A 15,520-nucleotide genomic window follows, 5' to 3' on the forward strand; every position below is an offset into this window, starting at 1 on the left:
ATGGTTTCCAAACCTAAGAGACTTGAGTCGAAAGTCAGTACCAAAACAAATGCGTATTTTGAGAGATTTGAGAAAACCTATTATTTGGAGGGAATAAGAAAATTAGAAAAACGCTGGACTAAATGTATCGAGCTAAAAGGTGATTATGTAGAAAAATAAAATGTTTATTTACCGAAAAAAATTTGTTTTATTCAAAAAGTCACAGAGTTATCAAGTCGCCCTCGTATAATATTTAAATAGTTACAATGGGAGTAGTGTTAAAGTAGTTCTCTTGTTTTTGTCATGCTACAGTCTGGTACGGACAAATGCTCTATCAACCACTTTTAGCATTGTAGAAATATTAGAAATATAGTCTCCATTTCTGGAGACAATATACAAATAATCAATAAATTTATTTATTTAAATAAGATCTAGATTATAAAGTTGTTTTTTTTCGCATATTTCTTTAAAAAGATTTGTTACATTTTTGCTATATAGGTAAGTTAGTAGTTGATTATCAATTACTTAATTAATTACTTATAAAATTACTTGAATAATAATTTAGACTATATAGATCTTCATTTTATAAGTCTGGTATGAAGAGATAAATAGTTTCGATTATGTTGTTTAAGCCGCATATTTGTCAAAAACATTTCCGCATATTTGTCTTGCTATATCCGGAATCTTTCTTTTTGCTCTTCTAGTTGGTGCAAAATTTAAATGAAATGTATATATTAAGGAATATTTTGACTAAAGTACTTTACTTGACAAAAATACAGCAATCTGTAACATTTTTCATACAAAATCCTTATATTTATACTTTTATTTAAGCCCACTAATGACTTCACATTCATTATTTCTATATTATGCTTACTTTCACTTAACGTCATAATGGAGCCGTAAAGCTATGCTGAATATGCCCTGTCGAACTTACTGTAGTATATGTCTATAAGCACTTAAGTCAAAGACATTGGGAAACCTGTTATTCAGGTTTATTCCGCACTTGTTTATGTTTTTGCGCGCTCTATTCTATAGTATTCTATAGTACTCGACGATGTTTCCAATATTGGTATTGGCGAAACACTAGTATTTATTAATGCGAGCGTTCCTTTTTTCAACCCACGAGGTATGTGAAATAAAAACGGTTTATAGAAATGGATTTGATAGAATATACCCGAGGTAAGACATGCCTGTCATAAGCGGTGAGTAAAATCCCGGCATTATTCCGACAGTGTTTGGAATGTAAATGGAATTGAGTGAGATTCACTGGCGATAACTGATCGGAGATGTATATCTGCTACCACGAGGCCAGTGTTCGCAGCTTCAGCTGTCCTAGCTGTTCTTAAAATTGACAGTGTTGTGGTGATTGTGATTAAACCCAATCTTATGCAGGAAGAATGATTGTATTTATTTACTTTCATTCGATGAGGAATTGCGTATTCACACCAATCAGCAGAGGTATTGGTAGGTGTTGTTCCTTACAAAGGGGTAAGTTATGCCAAAAACATAACTTAAATTGATACAGGCGGAAATTCCTTGAAATCTCTAATGGGACGTTCATTTGCTTATTATATTGATACATTTGTTTTTAGAACACCGTGGTATTAAGCCTTTAAAACAGGTAACCACGTTAAACATCTCTGTGTTCTTCCACTTCACCTGTCGGCCCACTTTACATTTGAGTCTAAGTCTAATTGTAATAATAATCAAGGAACTAAAGAGCACGAAAAAAGGGAGAAATAAAATAATTTTAAAAAAAGTATCTATAGAAAAGTCTATATATAAATTATTAACATAAATTTCAATCTATTTTTGCTAAATTTTTTATTAAAGTTTTTTAACAAGGACAGGTTTTTTAAAGTATTTGGCTATTTAAAATGATAAAATTTTGTTATTAAAGTAATTAAATATATTAAATTTGTTTGTTAACACTGCCTGTAGAATGTTTTTAAGACGTTTTGATCGTTCTACTTTATACAAAGTATTTATTGAACTTAATGTGGTCAAGCTACTTTTGCAACTTTAGCTACTGCAACTGGTATAACTGCTTGAATTTGTCCAGCGTCAACAACATCCGAGTTAGAATTATTTGCACCTACCATTGTCACTTCCTCTTTTGCTAAATTAGAAAAAACAAAACAATTTAATTTAATTTTTAATTGCAGTTAAAAGATAATACCAAATAAAATATAATTATAATAGATTTACCTTTTTGGTTTGTATCTTGAATTATTTTGTCCGGAATTGGTTTGCTAAAAGCAATAGCCAATATTGCAAATAAAATGGTAATAAAAGTAAAGTATCGCATTTTAAGAAAAGTTATGCCAAGTTTTCCTTGTATTCAGAGAAGAACTGTAGATTTTCGAATGTTTAGTTTGTAGTTCATCGGAGTATTTATATAGTAGCTGCTTAGGTTTGTAAATTCTAGTACGTGCCTTTAAACGTTAATGTATATAAATTGCTTTCGCGTTAAATGATTAGAAAAATTTTAAATAAAATTTGTAAACGTTTACAATGATTAAAAGTTTCATTAATTCAAGATTTCACCATAATTATATAATTCCATATAGTTACGTAAATTTTTTATTAATGTTAAATTACACAAAATATTCAGTTTCGACGTCACTTCGCCGTCGTTTCTCCGATCGCCTTAATGTTATATATATCTGCTTCATTTAATAATAGTTTTCTTAATTTTTTTTTTTATTTATAAAAAAATAGTTTGATTTTCATAAACTATAGCTTTTAGAGAAGTTTAGGCAGATGAAGATTCTTATAAGATTACAAAATTTATTTGATTCCATTTAAGCAAGAAAGTTATTAGTTAGCTACTTCAAAGAAAGTGAAACCTACTCGTCGCTATGATATCGGTGATGACAGGTATCAAACAATGAGACCCTTTTTACACAGTAATGAGTTTTGTCATGGCTGAGACTCTACAAACTAGGAGGAAAGTGCTTTTTCTTCTATATAAGTGCCCAACTTTGGCCAGAATTTAATTTTCTTGGGGCTCCTTTTTTTACCGCAGACTGTCAGCCTTCAAAATTAGGTCAATAAGTCTATTGGCTTATCTATTTGGTTGCCTTTTTTATTTAAATATGAGAATCTGACCTGTTTAATATCTCTGGGACTTCTTTTTTTATTGGCCAAGCAGAGCTGTTATGCCTGCAAATATGAAATATAGTCAAATTTACAAACTTTACAGATTAGTTGACTTTAACTTAAATGGAGAAATCGCTCCTATTCTTTTCAATGTTGTCTATAAATAAACCTCTGCGTCTTTATACTGTATGTGTTTTAGTAGTGTTTTTAGTCGGGTGTATTAGCAACATTTTTATTCGTGGGATTAAAATGACCCATTTTTCTTGCCAAGTAGGTTGTGGTGCTTAAAGCTGCAACTCTCTCTTAACCCAAGCATGTTTATGTTAAGGTAGCCTTTTTACTTTGTTAATTTAACTAAATGTCTGATTATAATAATTGAAACACGATATTAATATAAAAAATGTTCACTTCTTTATATTAGAGTTTATATATTTTAAAATAATGTTGACGATCTTTTTGGAATAGATTGTAAACCAAAACTATTTTTATTCGCATAAGAATATCTTCTGGCAAGGAAAAAAATTTTTTTTTTTTAAATATTGAATTTCAGTAACTTATTTGCATATTGGAAAGAAAATCTGCACGTCACAATTGAAGTTAATTATTTAGATCAAGGAAGAAGCATGTTGAGAAGCGAGGCCTATCTACATCGAGTTTGGCGTGGCTATCACAGCAAACGATTGAAAAATGCTATTTCCATTTAGTGATACCTCTAATGTTAGTACTTTAACAGACTATTTTTAGGTGTTAATTACAAACAACACGGAACTCTCTTGCGGTTCCGCCTCGGAGTCCAGGGCAACTCCTTTACGGTTCCGCCTCATAGTCCAGGGCAACTAAAGTTGTTTCTACATCGCAATTGAGAACCCACTTGCTAACAGTAATACTCCAAAATAATACGGGGTGGCGCTTAATGGATTTTAGACGCTTTTTACGACAAGCTTAGCTTACCTCAGACGTGTTCTAATCTATATCCCGAAAAGAGAACGTAGAAAAGTAATTTAAAATTAGGTTTCTATAAAATTGATACTTATTACCATGCTATTGACTTTATTGAAGAGGTAGCTTTGGAATCGTTTAAAGCGGAAGATGCAGCTTAAATATTTATCTATTAAGTTATATGTTTGTGCAAATAAGAATTAGAAGAAAGTCGTTTGACATTTGAATAAATCCGTTAAATTTTTTCTAATGCTCATTTAATTTGCTATGTAGGAAGCGTAAGAATTTTCGAAAGTTTCGAGCATGTAAAGATTGGGAAACACTGAAGTGTAATGTAATGTTGTCTTGTAATTTGTAATTCATAGTACATTTTTTTTGTGTATGATTTTTCAACAGTTTTTTTAGAATTAAAATTATTCTTCTTATGTTTAGCAAGCATTTTCAACTATAACTGAGTTAATAGGTCACAAAACGGACATTATTTATATTTATTCTCAAATTTAGTAAAAGAATTATTAGCTAATTTCTGTTAAAACTATATAAAATTTAAAGATTAAATAAGATCTCTTAAAAAAATTTTGTTTATTTAAACTCTTTCAACTTTTTACAGAATTTAATAGAAAATACTTAAAAAAGTGAATAAGTCGAGTTATTAAAAGTTTTTGTCACTTAAGTGTAGATTTTAAAGTTTCTTACTTTGCCGTGGCACGTAAGTAATGTGTAGCACATTTGCGTTAAAAGTTTCATCCTTCCCATTGCCATATCTGGTGCCGTATATCAATGGTTAAAACTACAATGCACTTGTGCCGCCGTACCATGTTGAGATGTGATGTTATGCGAAACGATATGTTTCAGAAAGAAAAAACATTTTGCCTGATGAAAATAAAGCGCTTCAAAACAGCAACTGTAACAATTGAGAGATACGAGCGAGGATCTCAGTTTGTTTGTTTTCAAGGCAACAGATGTCAACTTTAGGTTTCTTTCTGGTATTTTGCTGCGCTTCATTTTTTTTTTGTTCGTTTTCATAATTTACTAACATTTCATCTTCACTCTGACGTGTTCCCAAAGCCAAAAATTGCAGAACATTGCTGGTTTTAAAGTTTTGCGAATTTTTACGTACAAGTGGGTGTCATAAATGTTTATGATGATGTATTTTGACTACACCAATTCATCAAATCAAGCAGTTACTGTAGCCATAAGATATTTTGCTAATAAATTTTCCAAAATTTAGTTTGTAGTTAGTCAAGTTAGAATTTAGTCTACCTATATAAGAAATTGTCTTTGTTAATTTTATTGTTTTTTGATTCAAATAAATATTTGTATTCAATTTGTAAATCTTAATAAAAAATCAAGAAAATATTTGGGTCTTTTTGAAGCTATGAATCTTAAAAATAAACAAATAAATATTTTTCAAAGGAGTAATATAGTTCAATATTTACCAACTAAATTACTTGTTATAGCTATAGAAGTTCAACTAATAACTTTTATTTCTTAAATAGAACATTTATTATATTCAAATATTGGATATCAAAAAATGTCCTGGTCGCTTAATTATATTATCACGTATTAGTGGTGTAAATTGGAGACCAATACCATGTCATTACTTAGTATTGAACTTATTATTCTAGAAAATCATTGAACTCTTATTAATCCTTATTACTCGCTATGTGCTAACGAGTTATTGAAAATTACTTCAAAAGAATTTAGTACCATAAAGTGTATAGACGAGTGTATTTAAAAGGTACCAGATTTTAAACTCAATGACAGACAATTTATTGAAATGCAAACTAAATCGCAATCTTAAATAAAATTAAATTTTATTAAGTTCACTTCAAGAACCAAGTAATGGATTACCTTGCATAATTATAAAAATCTTGAAAAAATTCTAGAAATTTTTTTAAATGAAAAATTTGTTTTTATACCACAAACTTCCCTTTAGTGTACGCAAACTCTCCTATAATTTTAAGGAATTAGGTCCTTTTTTATTCTAAAACTTTATAAAAAAAGAAAATTTTTTTCTTTGAAAAATGACTTACTTTTAAATTTAGAAAATGTAATTTTTCTCGCTGTGTAACAAAAGTCAACATTCCTTCTTTAGAGTATTTTGCTTCAAAGTAATATATTGTGATGTACATATGACTTGCATACACTGACAAGTGACACTCAAAGCGAAGCTCGGTTCAAACATAAATCACTCAAAAACGTTTTGGAATCTCGAAAGAAGCGAAATGAAATAGAATTTTTTATTATAAAAACAAAGTAACATATATTAATTATTAGAAAAATGGAATTGCAATTATTATAAGAATCTTAGCAAACAGGAAATACACACAGGAGATGCTTTTATCATAAGGGTATTATAGTAGTGAAAACAAAAAATAATAATTAAAATAAAAAAAAAATTTGTTTGCCATTACGTTTCTATAACACAGACTTCCATTTCATTTTATCTCTTTTGAATATTCTTTTAATAATTTTATTTTATTTAATTCATAAATAAGTATATAATATAGGAACTCTAGAGAAAAGTGGTCTAATTATGAGCCCTTATGTTCTTTAGTTTTTATTTGAACAATAGACTGAGATATGTTTATTATTGAAATTAATTAATTAAATTAAGAAATTAATTAATAACTTTAATATTTTTAATATTTTATTTTTAATATCTTATAAATAATTTAATATTTTTTTTTAGTTTTCACATATTATTTGTGTTTAGGCAGTTTATTAGAAAATTCAATTTTCACAGTATTGTGAAATTGTACTAATATAATAAATTATTAAATTGAAACAGCACTTGGATATATTTCTATTAAAAATTGTAAATGATTTAAATAATATTATATATAACAAATATAATTGAAAGCTATATTAATATTATATAAGTTAAATATGGCATACAAATTTTGTTTATATAGAGATTAGTTAATATTAAAGATATACAAGTAAGCATAATATATCCCTTTTACAGTCGATATAAAAACAAGAAATTATAAAAAATGAGATTTTATTATATTATTATGTGGAGGCTAGTTGAGTCAGTGCACTTGATCACTTCCACTCTCTATTAAGGTTTCTTCATAACCCCTCTCTACGCCTTGACTGCATTATTTTTTACCACTTCAGCAGACTAAGCAATATTTGACCTCTGATCTACATATAAAATTGATCATACTTCTGTTTTATTTATTTTTTGGCATCCTAAAGGTATGCAATAGATTTGAATTATAAATCAATGTGTATAGAAAAATATTTTTACACTGCCAATTAAAAGTATTACCACAAATTAAGACATTAAAGTGAGAATTAATCGTTATTTTAAGAATATGGTGAATTTTCAGATATAATAATAAAACCTTATAAAAGAATTTTATGACCTAATAAAAATAAAATAATAAAAATTGTAATTTTTCAAAGCAGATGTAAGGTTGATATATTTTTAATTCATTTTGTGGAAAATAATGTAAAAGCACTTAATATCAAGATGCTTTTTAAGTTTGTTAAAAAGAAAAATCAAAATACTGGGTTGTTTAATAAGTTTGCATAACATGTATTTTTGGTTCTTAAAATGAATTTATTTATCTGTAAAATATTTGTATATCAATACACTTACTTTAACGATCCTCTTATTTAAATACTCCATATCTGTACTAGTCTTACAAAAAGTCTTCCAAATACTTTTCTTTGGTGCACCAATGAAGTCGATTTGTATTTCTTGTCCAGCCTATAATAATTGCATTTGTATTAAACAACCTAAAATATACTATTGTTAGACAGACTTGTCTATATTTGTTGTTATTATTGTAATAAAATTTATAGAAAAAAAATTATTTAATATGTTAAAGTAAATATAATACAGATCTGTCTCTACTAATGGAAGAAAGCCGTGTGTAGTATTAAGAATCAAGAAACATGGCAGTGTTGTAGTTATAAAAAATATAAATATTAATAAATATAAATATAAATAAAACTTAAGTTAAGTGAAAGTTTTATTTTACCATCATATTGTGAATATTTAGTATTGGAATAGTGTTATGTCTGATATGGTCCAGTAAACCTGAAAAATCTTCTTCAGAATCATGTAAGGTTATGTTTGTTGTCTAAAGTAAATTATGTAGAAATTCTGTAATAAGTATTGGGACAGTGACCGGTACTTAATGACGTTAAATACATTGTTTCTAAATGAAATACTATCTAAATTTGAAATAATCTTTTTTTTAAATAAATTGATTAATGAATGAAAAGACTTATTTAAGTATCTGAAAAATGCCAAGGGATACAGAAATGATCTTATGTGAATTTCAATTTTTAAAATAATCTTTTTTATGCATCAACCCCGATCCACGACAACATTTGTGTCGTTCTTTTATTTCACTTATTTTGTTAACTTTTCTTATTTATGTATCTATCTCATATTAGAGAAATAAGAACATGTTTATTATCACTACTATGGGATGTGGCACTACGACCGTCGGATCTGTTGTATTCCCTTCTGAGTTTTGAGTAAGTCCTTAAGCCGTTTTTCGTATATAAAAAGGAGTGCAAAACCCACCTTACAAAGTTTTATTGCCTCATCCGTAATGGTACAATTCCAGCAGTCTTTTCTGTATGTGCATTAGCGCAGGACATTGTGTGGCTGACTCTTCATTCTCGATGAGTACATTTTTAGCTTGAAGTTTGAATTTATTATAGAAAACTGCCTGTAAATATAAACAAAATATTTTATTTTAGTATCTCAATCATTTTAATATTTTTTAAAATTAACATTTGTAAGCTGAGTTCATAAGTCAATAATTGTCGAAACGTTTACAATATAAAATAAGTTTAATTTGGTTATCTATAAGCTCTAAATCGTTTGATCCTTTACGATATCAGATGGATCTTCACCATGTTACGATTTGTATTATACATCCTGTAAGATATCAACAACATTTTTGCCAATCCAAATAGTAGTTGGAGCGCCACTCCTGTACGTTTTCTTATTTTTCAAATTCTAAAGCCAAAAACCTTCAAAGTGTTATTATTATATATGTGGAGCACACATACATAATAGATGTTTCAAAATTTTCTTTATATATAATTTTCCGTATCACTTTCATATGACACTACTGGCATTACCAATACCAGTATCCCAATTTGTATGCGTTTGTCGCTGGTGATTCTTCAGTACACCTATGATTGTTCTACAATCGTTTTGTGACAACGATAGTAGAAATCGAGTATTCTTTTCTATATTTGATGTACACATGATTTTTCCAGTTCTTTAGTTGGTTAGGCTATTCGAATTTAATGTGACTGAAACGGCTGAAACCGATTTCACAACGTATTTCATTGTTATGTGACTCTCCCTCTTTACTAAAATTGATCAATTTATATAATAGTTATCTCATTGTAAACAATTTTTTTTAATATATAAAACTTTTATTAGCCTTAATTCTATTTTAAATACTAATTAATAATTCGAACATTACTAAAAATCCATTTACACTACATTTAACTCTTTATAATGTAACCAGGATCGTCCTTAAATTTTACACAGTACCGTTTAAAGCAAATACGTTTCCTGGGAGTTTTCGTTGATGGCTTCTTGGTTGTAGTGTTTGTAGTGGTCATGGGTGTCGTAGTTGCAATAGTTGTTATCGAAGAAGACGTGGATACGGTAGTGCCATTAGGCCCCAATGTAGTGCTCATTGTCGTATTTGTAAACTGAGGATTTTCAGTTGTGGATGGATCCCCATTTTCACCTGTCAGCACGCTCCATATATATTTTAAAAACTTTTCTATGATATTAATTTCTTCAGGTGTGAATTGCTTTTGATTCGGTTCGACTTGACATGAGCACAATTCCTGTGCAATCATAAGAATTGCAAAGATAAAATATATTTTAAAAAACTTTCTTATATGCATCTTTTGTTGTGCAATGTATAAACACTTATGATAATTTTTTCCATGAGTATTACTTTTTATAAGAGCTCTACATCAGTTTATCCAAAGAGATATTATTACAGAAGAAGCAAAACTGCACGTAGCATGGTGATTATATACTTATACAAAACATTTCCATTATTATTATAAACGCCGATAGACATGCACGTGATTAGGTATATATCAGTTTACGGCTTTATAAGTGGTTTTTATATATGATACATAAGGTGGATTATGTATCATAAGTGCATTATTAATTATTTTAAAAAGATAATTTTAGACTTTTTTATCATATTTTATTCGTTATATTATACTTATAAAAAATAAGAATAATTTTTTTACTTCTGGTTAAAATGTATATAATATTTCATACGCATTTTCCAACATATATAGTATAATATTTACAGACGAAGGGAAATAAATGAAAAAAAGCTAAATAAATAATTAATGTTAAAGTGAAATGTAATAACAAATAGGTCAAATGAAAATTTTAATATAAAAAAAAGTTGTTAATGGTATTTATACTATATTCTATTCAGAAATTAGTGGGAATAGTTTTTCATAACATATCAGTATGTAATTGTTCTATTTATTTAACATATACTGATCTTTGGACATTTATTCATGTCCTTACATATTTTGCAATCTTCGGATTTCTTTTTAATAGCACTTTCTGGTATTATCTACAGCTTAATTGAAAACATCAGGAGTATTCTGGAGCTGTAATTTTGATTCTAAGGATAAAAAGCAATTTGCACGAGGAAAAGAAAGGTATCGATTAATCGACTATGTTAATTTTGTTTATAATCAGGCACAGACATACCTGTTCTGTAGTGGCACATCATCGTTTTATAAAATTATTCCTTGTGGAAAATCCCAAACTAATTCTTTAATACGCTCAAATAGCTCTACCGACAATCTATCTATCTAAAATGAATTTATAATACTTACCGCAAATATTAAAAAAAAAATTGGGAATTAGTGTGCTGTTGTCGACACCACAGTTGCTTATATGAGTTGTCCATGGATGTGCTATGTGAGATGTTAAATCTATTACCCAATACTCGTCCTATTAAAAATAGTAGTTCATCGCTTGGAATAACGCTCTCAGGTTTAAAGCAGCGGACAAAATGCATATATGATCATAGTCAAATTCTTGACATAATCTTGATTTCGCTATATAGAATCACATCAGACTACTAAAGCCCACATTTATGTGTTAAGAACTGTTTTACGATAATATTTCCATCAAAAAATGGAAAATCTTTTTTGTTAGTGTCTTAAGCATTTTCACTTAATATCATCTGTAACCACTGTAATAAGAGCTTCATTGAATTCTGATAATAAGTTATTCAAATGATACTATATTATATATAATTCACTCGTTATTCGTCGTCACTATAAACTTTAGTTGTTTCACATGTAGAACGATTTACAGATTACAATCAAGTTTAATAAATTGATGTTTATCAAGTTTTTCTGTAGACAACTTTTTGAAATTATATTGTTGTGTTATATTTGTATTCTATATATCTTGACAACATAGTAACTCATCATATAACAGATTTTCCAAATCTTATTTGTTATTGCATAGACATTTTATATATCTTTGAATGAACTATTTGATGAATTTCTTAAGTAATTTATAACTTTTTAATTTAAAAATTTATGATTTAACTTTAAAATAGTTGAAATATAAATTATATTTATACAGATCTAAATTATTTATATAGATCTATAATCTACAACCGTCTTTGGGGCACTGAAAGTATGTTAATGGAAAAAGTTGTGTATTTTTTAAAGAATTGACCAAATAGCACGTTTGCGGATATATGAAAAGTCTATGTAATAATAAGTAGGATTCAATTGAACTTCTCAGTATAACATATGACGAGTTCAATCCTAAATATATAAAATTACGTTATCAAGCATTAATTGTAGACTTTTTCTGTAATAGGTTGATCAGAGTAAGTAACATTTGTCGCACTCACATTATCAGATCGACAGCAAATATATAATTTCATAGCGGTTGCTTTCAATTAAGTATTTTAAATATAAATAATAAATTCTTCTATGCATCTATTTTATATTACTTCTTTTATCATAGTTGTATTGTATATAAATCAAAAATTTTCCGAAATTTTTTTTATTTACGCATTAGAACTTTTAACACGTAATACAATCTCAAGGAAATATTCACAAATAATCAACTAATCTGTCTTATCTGTCAAATAAAAATAACAATATCCATATTTAACTAATGTTACTGCATTTCAAAAACAAGTGACCCACAAAACGCCGATTACTTTTTGCCCAAACTAACCGTTTATGGATGAGAACTCGTACCAACAGTAATGATTTATAATACACTTTCTGCACATTAAGAGTATTGTTTTTTTTTTGTTTTGTTATAACTGTGGTCAAGAAGTTTTTTAATCAAAACTGTCCAAATTTTAAGAACACTAGAACAAAGAGATACGAGTTTAACTAATAGTTCGGTGTATGAAATAGATATGAAGCTCTTATATGAAAACTTGTTTATAATTAAAGTTTTAAGCTTTAAAATATTTAGAGTTAAGAATATAAATCTGTTATCATACTAAATATTTACAATTCATTATCAGATAAAGTTTTTAAATAATTTATGATTTACATTTCCGCACACGGTCTACGCCAGTTCCAGTTCAAGTTCAAGGCGAAGATCAGCATTCACTCACGTTTCTTTGCGAATTCGGTAAAAACCGCAGTGATAAGCGCGAGTGCTGGCATTTATAATTCCAAAGAGATCTCCAAAAATTTATTGATAAATTTGCGCATTATATTAAATCCATATTCTCACTAAACCCAGATAAGTTGAAGAAATGTCTTAAAATAATAAAATAAAATTTATATAAAAGCAAACTACGGTAAAATGTAAACATTATGGTTAAGCGCGTCTTATAAGCAAGCGTTACAAAAAACAAAAAAAAATATATATAAAAAAAAAAATAAAAAAAAATTAAGTGTAATGAAACGTAGAAGAGTTTTGCTGGCGGCAGCATTTCTGGCCGCATGTGCGGTGCTCGTGCATAGCAAGCCTCAAGATTTACTTGGGGGTTTGAGACACATTGATGTGACAAATAAAGATATAACCAAACAAGAAGGTAAGGTTTTGGATGTCAGAACTAAACAAGAATTTTGACTTGTTCTTATACAAAATTCCTACATGCACAAGTGCAGCTAATTATTAATCTCTGCTTCTCTCAGTGGATGATACGAGTAATGGTAATATCATACACACAATAATGCAAACGATTATCAAAGCTAATGTGTTAAATAATTCTGACAAAACTGTGATTGGAGGTGGTGGAAAAGGTCCGGGTATTAACAATGATAAGATAACAAAGCAAGAGAGTAAGAGAGGAAATTGAAATAAAATTGTGATGATATTAATTAAAAAAAATTCTTAGTTACAAAAAAAGAGACTATCGAGGGGATTAGTGATCTAATTGATGCTAATTTGCAAACTATAGGCGATGTAAATGCACTGAATAAAGATAAAGAAACATCAATTGGGCGCGGGAATGGCATACGAAACAATGAATTTACTGGGCAATCAAGTAATTGATAAGTGATATGAATATTTGAAGTGATTAGAACTATATAAATTTTTTTCAGTTAAAACTGATGAGACTAAAAAAGGAGGCTCAATAGATATTCTTGATTTAAATAATCAAGCAATGGTCTTAGTCGATATATTAAATAATAACGACCAAACAAATATAAACAAAGGAGGAAAACCCGGTATAGCAAATGGCATTATAAATAATTCTGTAGCAAAACAAAATCGTAAGTTTAGTAAAAATACCAAATTTTAAAACAAAAGTTAAAGAATATTGAAAAACCCATTTCTTAGAGGAGCGCACCCAAACTTTCGAAAAAGGTACTCACCTTCAGGGTGTTGACTTTGGTGGTCAACTTTTGATAGACACAGATGTTGCTAACACTGATAATCAGAAGGATTCAGGACCTGGCGGTATTAAAAACAAAGAAGTAGCAAGTCAAAAAAGTAATGTTAACATAATATGCAATATTTTTAGAATCTAGTACAAAGTATATAAATTTTTAGTAAAAAAGACTAAAACATTAAAAGAAGGAGCCCATGTAATAACTCCAGCTGAAATTGGACCACAAATTATGTTAAAAGCGAATGTAGTAAATGAAGCAAAACAAATTATAGACTTTATAAATCCAGATCCTTCTAAACCTCCAAAACCAGGGCATGAAGACGACGATTGTGTTGAAAATGTTGAAATAACTAAGCAAGAACGTAAGTAAATATTAACACAGCAAGATTTCTAAATTACAGTATATTTAATTGTGATTGTAGAAGAAAAAGAACTTATAATGGAGGGTAATGCTAAACAACTTACTGGTGTTAAACTTGATCAACAAGCAATTATTGATCTAAACATAGCTAGTAAAGTCATACAAAAAATTAAGTGTAAGTCACGAAAAACTACAACAAAAAAGCCAACTACATCAACAAGAAAACCAACACATAAGCCAACCACGTCAACTAGAAAACCGACACGTAAGCCAACTACGACTACGCGAAAGCCAACAACGACTACACGAAAGCCAACAACAACTACGCGAAAGCCAACTCGTAAGCCAACAACGACTACGCGAAAGCCAACAACGACTACACGAAAGCCAACAACAACTACGCGAAAGCCAACTCGTAAGCCAACAACGACTACGCGAAAGCCAACTCGTAAGCCAACAACGAGTACTCCAAAGCCAACTCGTAAGCCAACTCGAAAACCAACACGAAGACCAACAAGAAGACCAACACGGAGACCTACACGGAAACCAACACGAAAACCAACTACAACAACACAAAGGCCGACAACTTCAACTCCAACACCAACGACGTCAACATCAACTTCAACATCAACATCAACTTCAACTTCAACTTCAACATCAACTACTTCTACTCCAACACCAACCACACCTTCTACATCAACTTCAACTCCAACACCAACTACACCAACAACTTCAACTCCAACACCAACTACACCAACAACTTCAACTCCAACTCCAACACCAACCACATCAACTTCAACTTCAACTTCAACTCCAACACCAACGCCAACTACACCAACTACATCAACCTCAACTCCAACTCCTACTACACCAACAACTTCCACTCCAACACCGACGACCTCTACTCCAACGCCGACAACATCAACGTCGACATCAACACCAACACCTACACCAACAACTTCAACTACTCAACAACTGCCTAAAAGTACAACACCACGACGACGTTGCTATCGTCGTTATTGTCGTAAGTGGCGTAATAGACCCATATACAGATGCTGTACAAACTGTGATGGACTTTCAGCATATCCTCGCCCTAAATATAGCTATCATTCCTACGCATCAAAGAAGTACCCATAAAATCTTCATTAATTTCTGTATCGATCATTTAAGTTTTTCTTTTTATATTTTTCTACAGTTTTATAAATTTATAGTTATAGGAATTTATATGAATAAATATTTTGTTATTTGTATATACGACCAAATATTA

At 29.3% G+C, this 15,520-nt stretch overlaps 2 protein-coding genes across 2 annotated transcripts; one reads left to right on the top strand and one right to left on the bottom strand.

Annotated features, from left to right (window-relative positions):
- Positions 1-9,513: 9,513 nt before the first annotated feature.
- Positions 9,514-9,879, bottom strand: LOC119666666. Its single transcript, XM_038075947.1, has one exon. It carries the CDS (start codon positions 9,877-9,879, stop codon positions 9,514-9,516), a length of 366 nt encoding a protein of 121 aa, XP_037931875.1.
- A 3,073-nt stretch (positions 9,880-12,952) lies between these two features.
- LOC119666667 (proteoglycan 4-like) lies at positions 12,953-15,390 on the top strand. The gene is made up of 7 exons (XM_038075948.1): positions 12,953-13,088; positions 13,192-13,338; positions 13,395-13,544; positions 13,603-13,773; positions 13,841-13,993; positions 14,054-14,254; positions 14,315-15,390. Exons 1-7 carry the CDS (start codon positions 12,953-12,955, stop codon positions 15,388-15,390), a joined length of 2,034 nt encoding a protein of 677 aa, XP_037931876.1.
- The last annotated feature ends 130 nt before the right edge of the window (positions 15,391-15,520 follow it).

Source organism: Teleopsis dalmanni, chromosome 1, assembly GCF_002237135.1.
Source record: "Teleopsis dalmanni isolate 2A chromosome 1, ASM223713v2, whole genome shotgun sequence".
NCBI lineage: Eukaryota > Metazoa > Arthropoda > Insecta > Diptera > Diopsidae > Teleopsis > Teleopsis dalmanni.

Bases quoted from the DNA above. Each gene is read 5' to 3' on its own strand.
- LOC119666666 (XM_038075947.1), bottom strand. From the start codon at position 9,879: ATGATTGCACAGGAATTGTGCTCATGTCAAGTCGAACCGAATCAAAAG.
- LOC119666667 (XM_038075948.1), top strand. From the start codon at position 12,953: ATGAAACGTAGAAGAGTTTTGCTGGCGGCAGCATTTCTGGCCGCATGT. The intron at 13,089-13,191 runs GTAAGGTTTTGG...TGCTTCTCTCAG, and splicing joins AGATATAACCAAACAAGAAG to TGGATGATACGAGTAATGGT. The intron at 13,774-13,840 runs GTAAGTTTAGTA...CCCATTTCTTAG, and splicing joins TTCTGTAGCAAAACAAAATC to AGGAGCGCACCCAAACTTTC.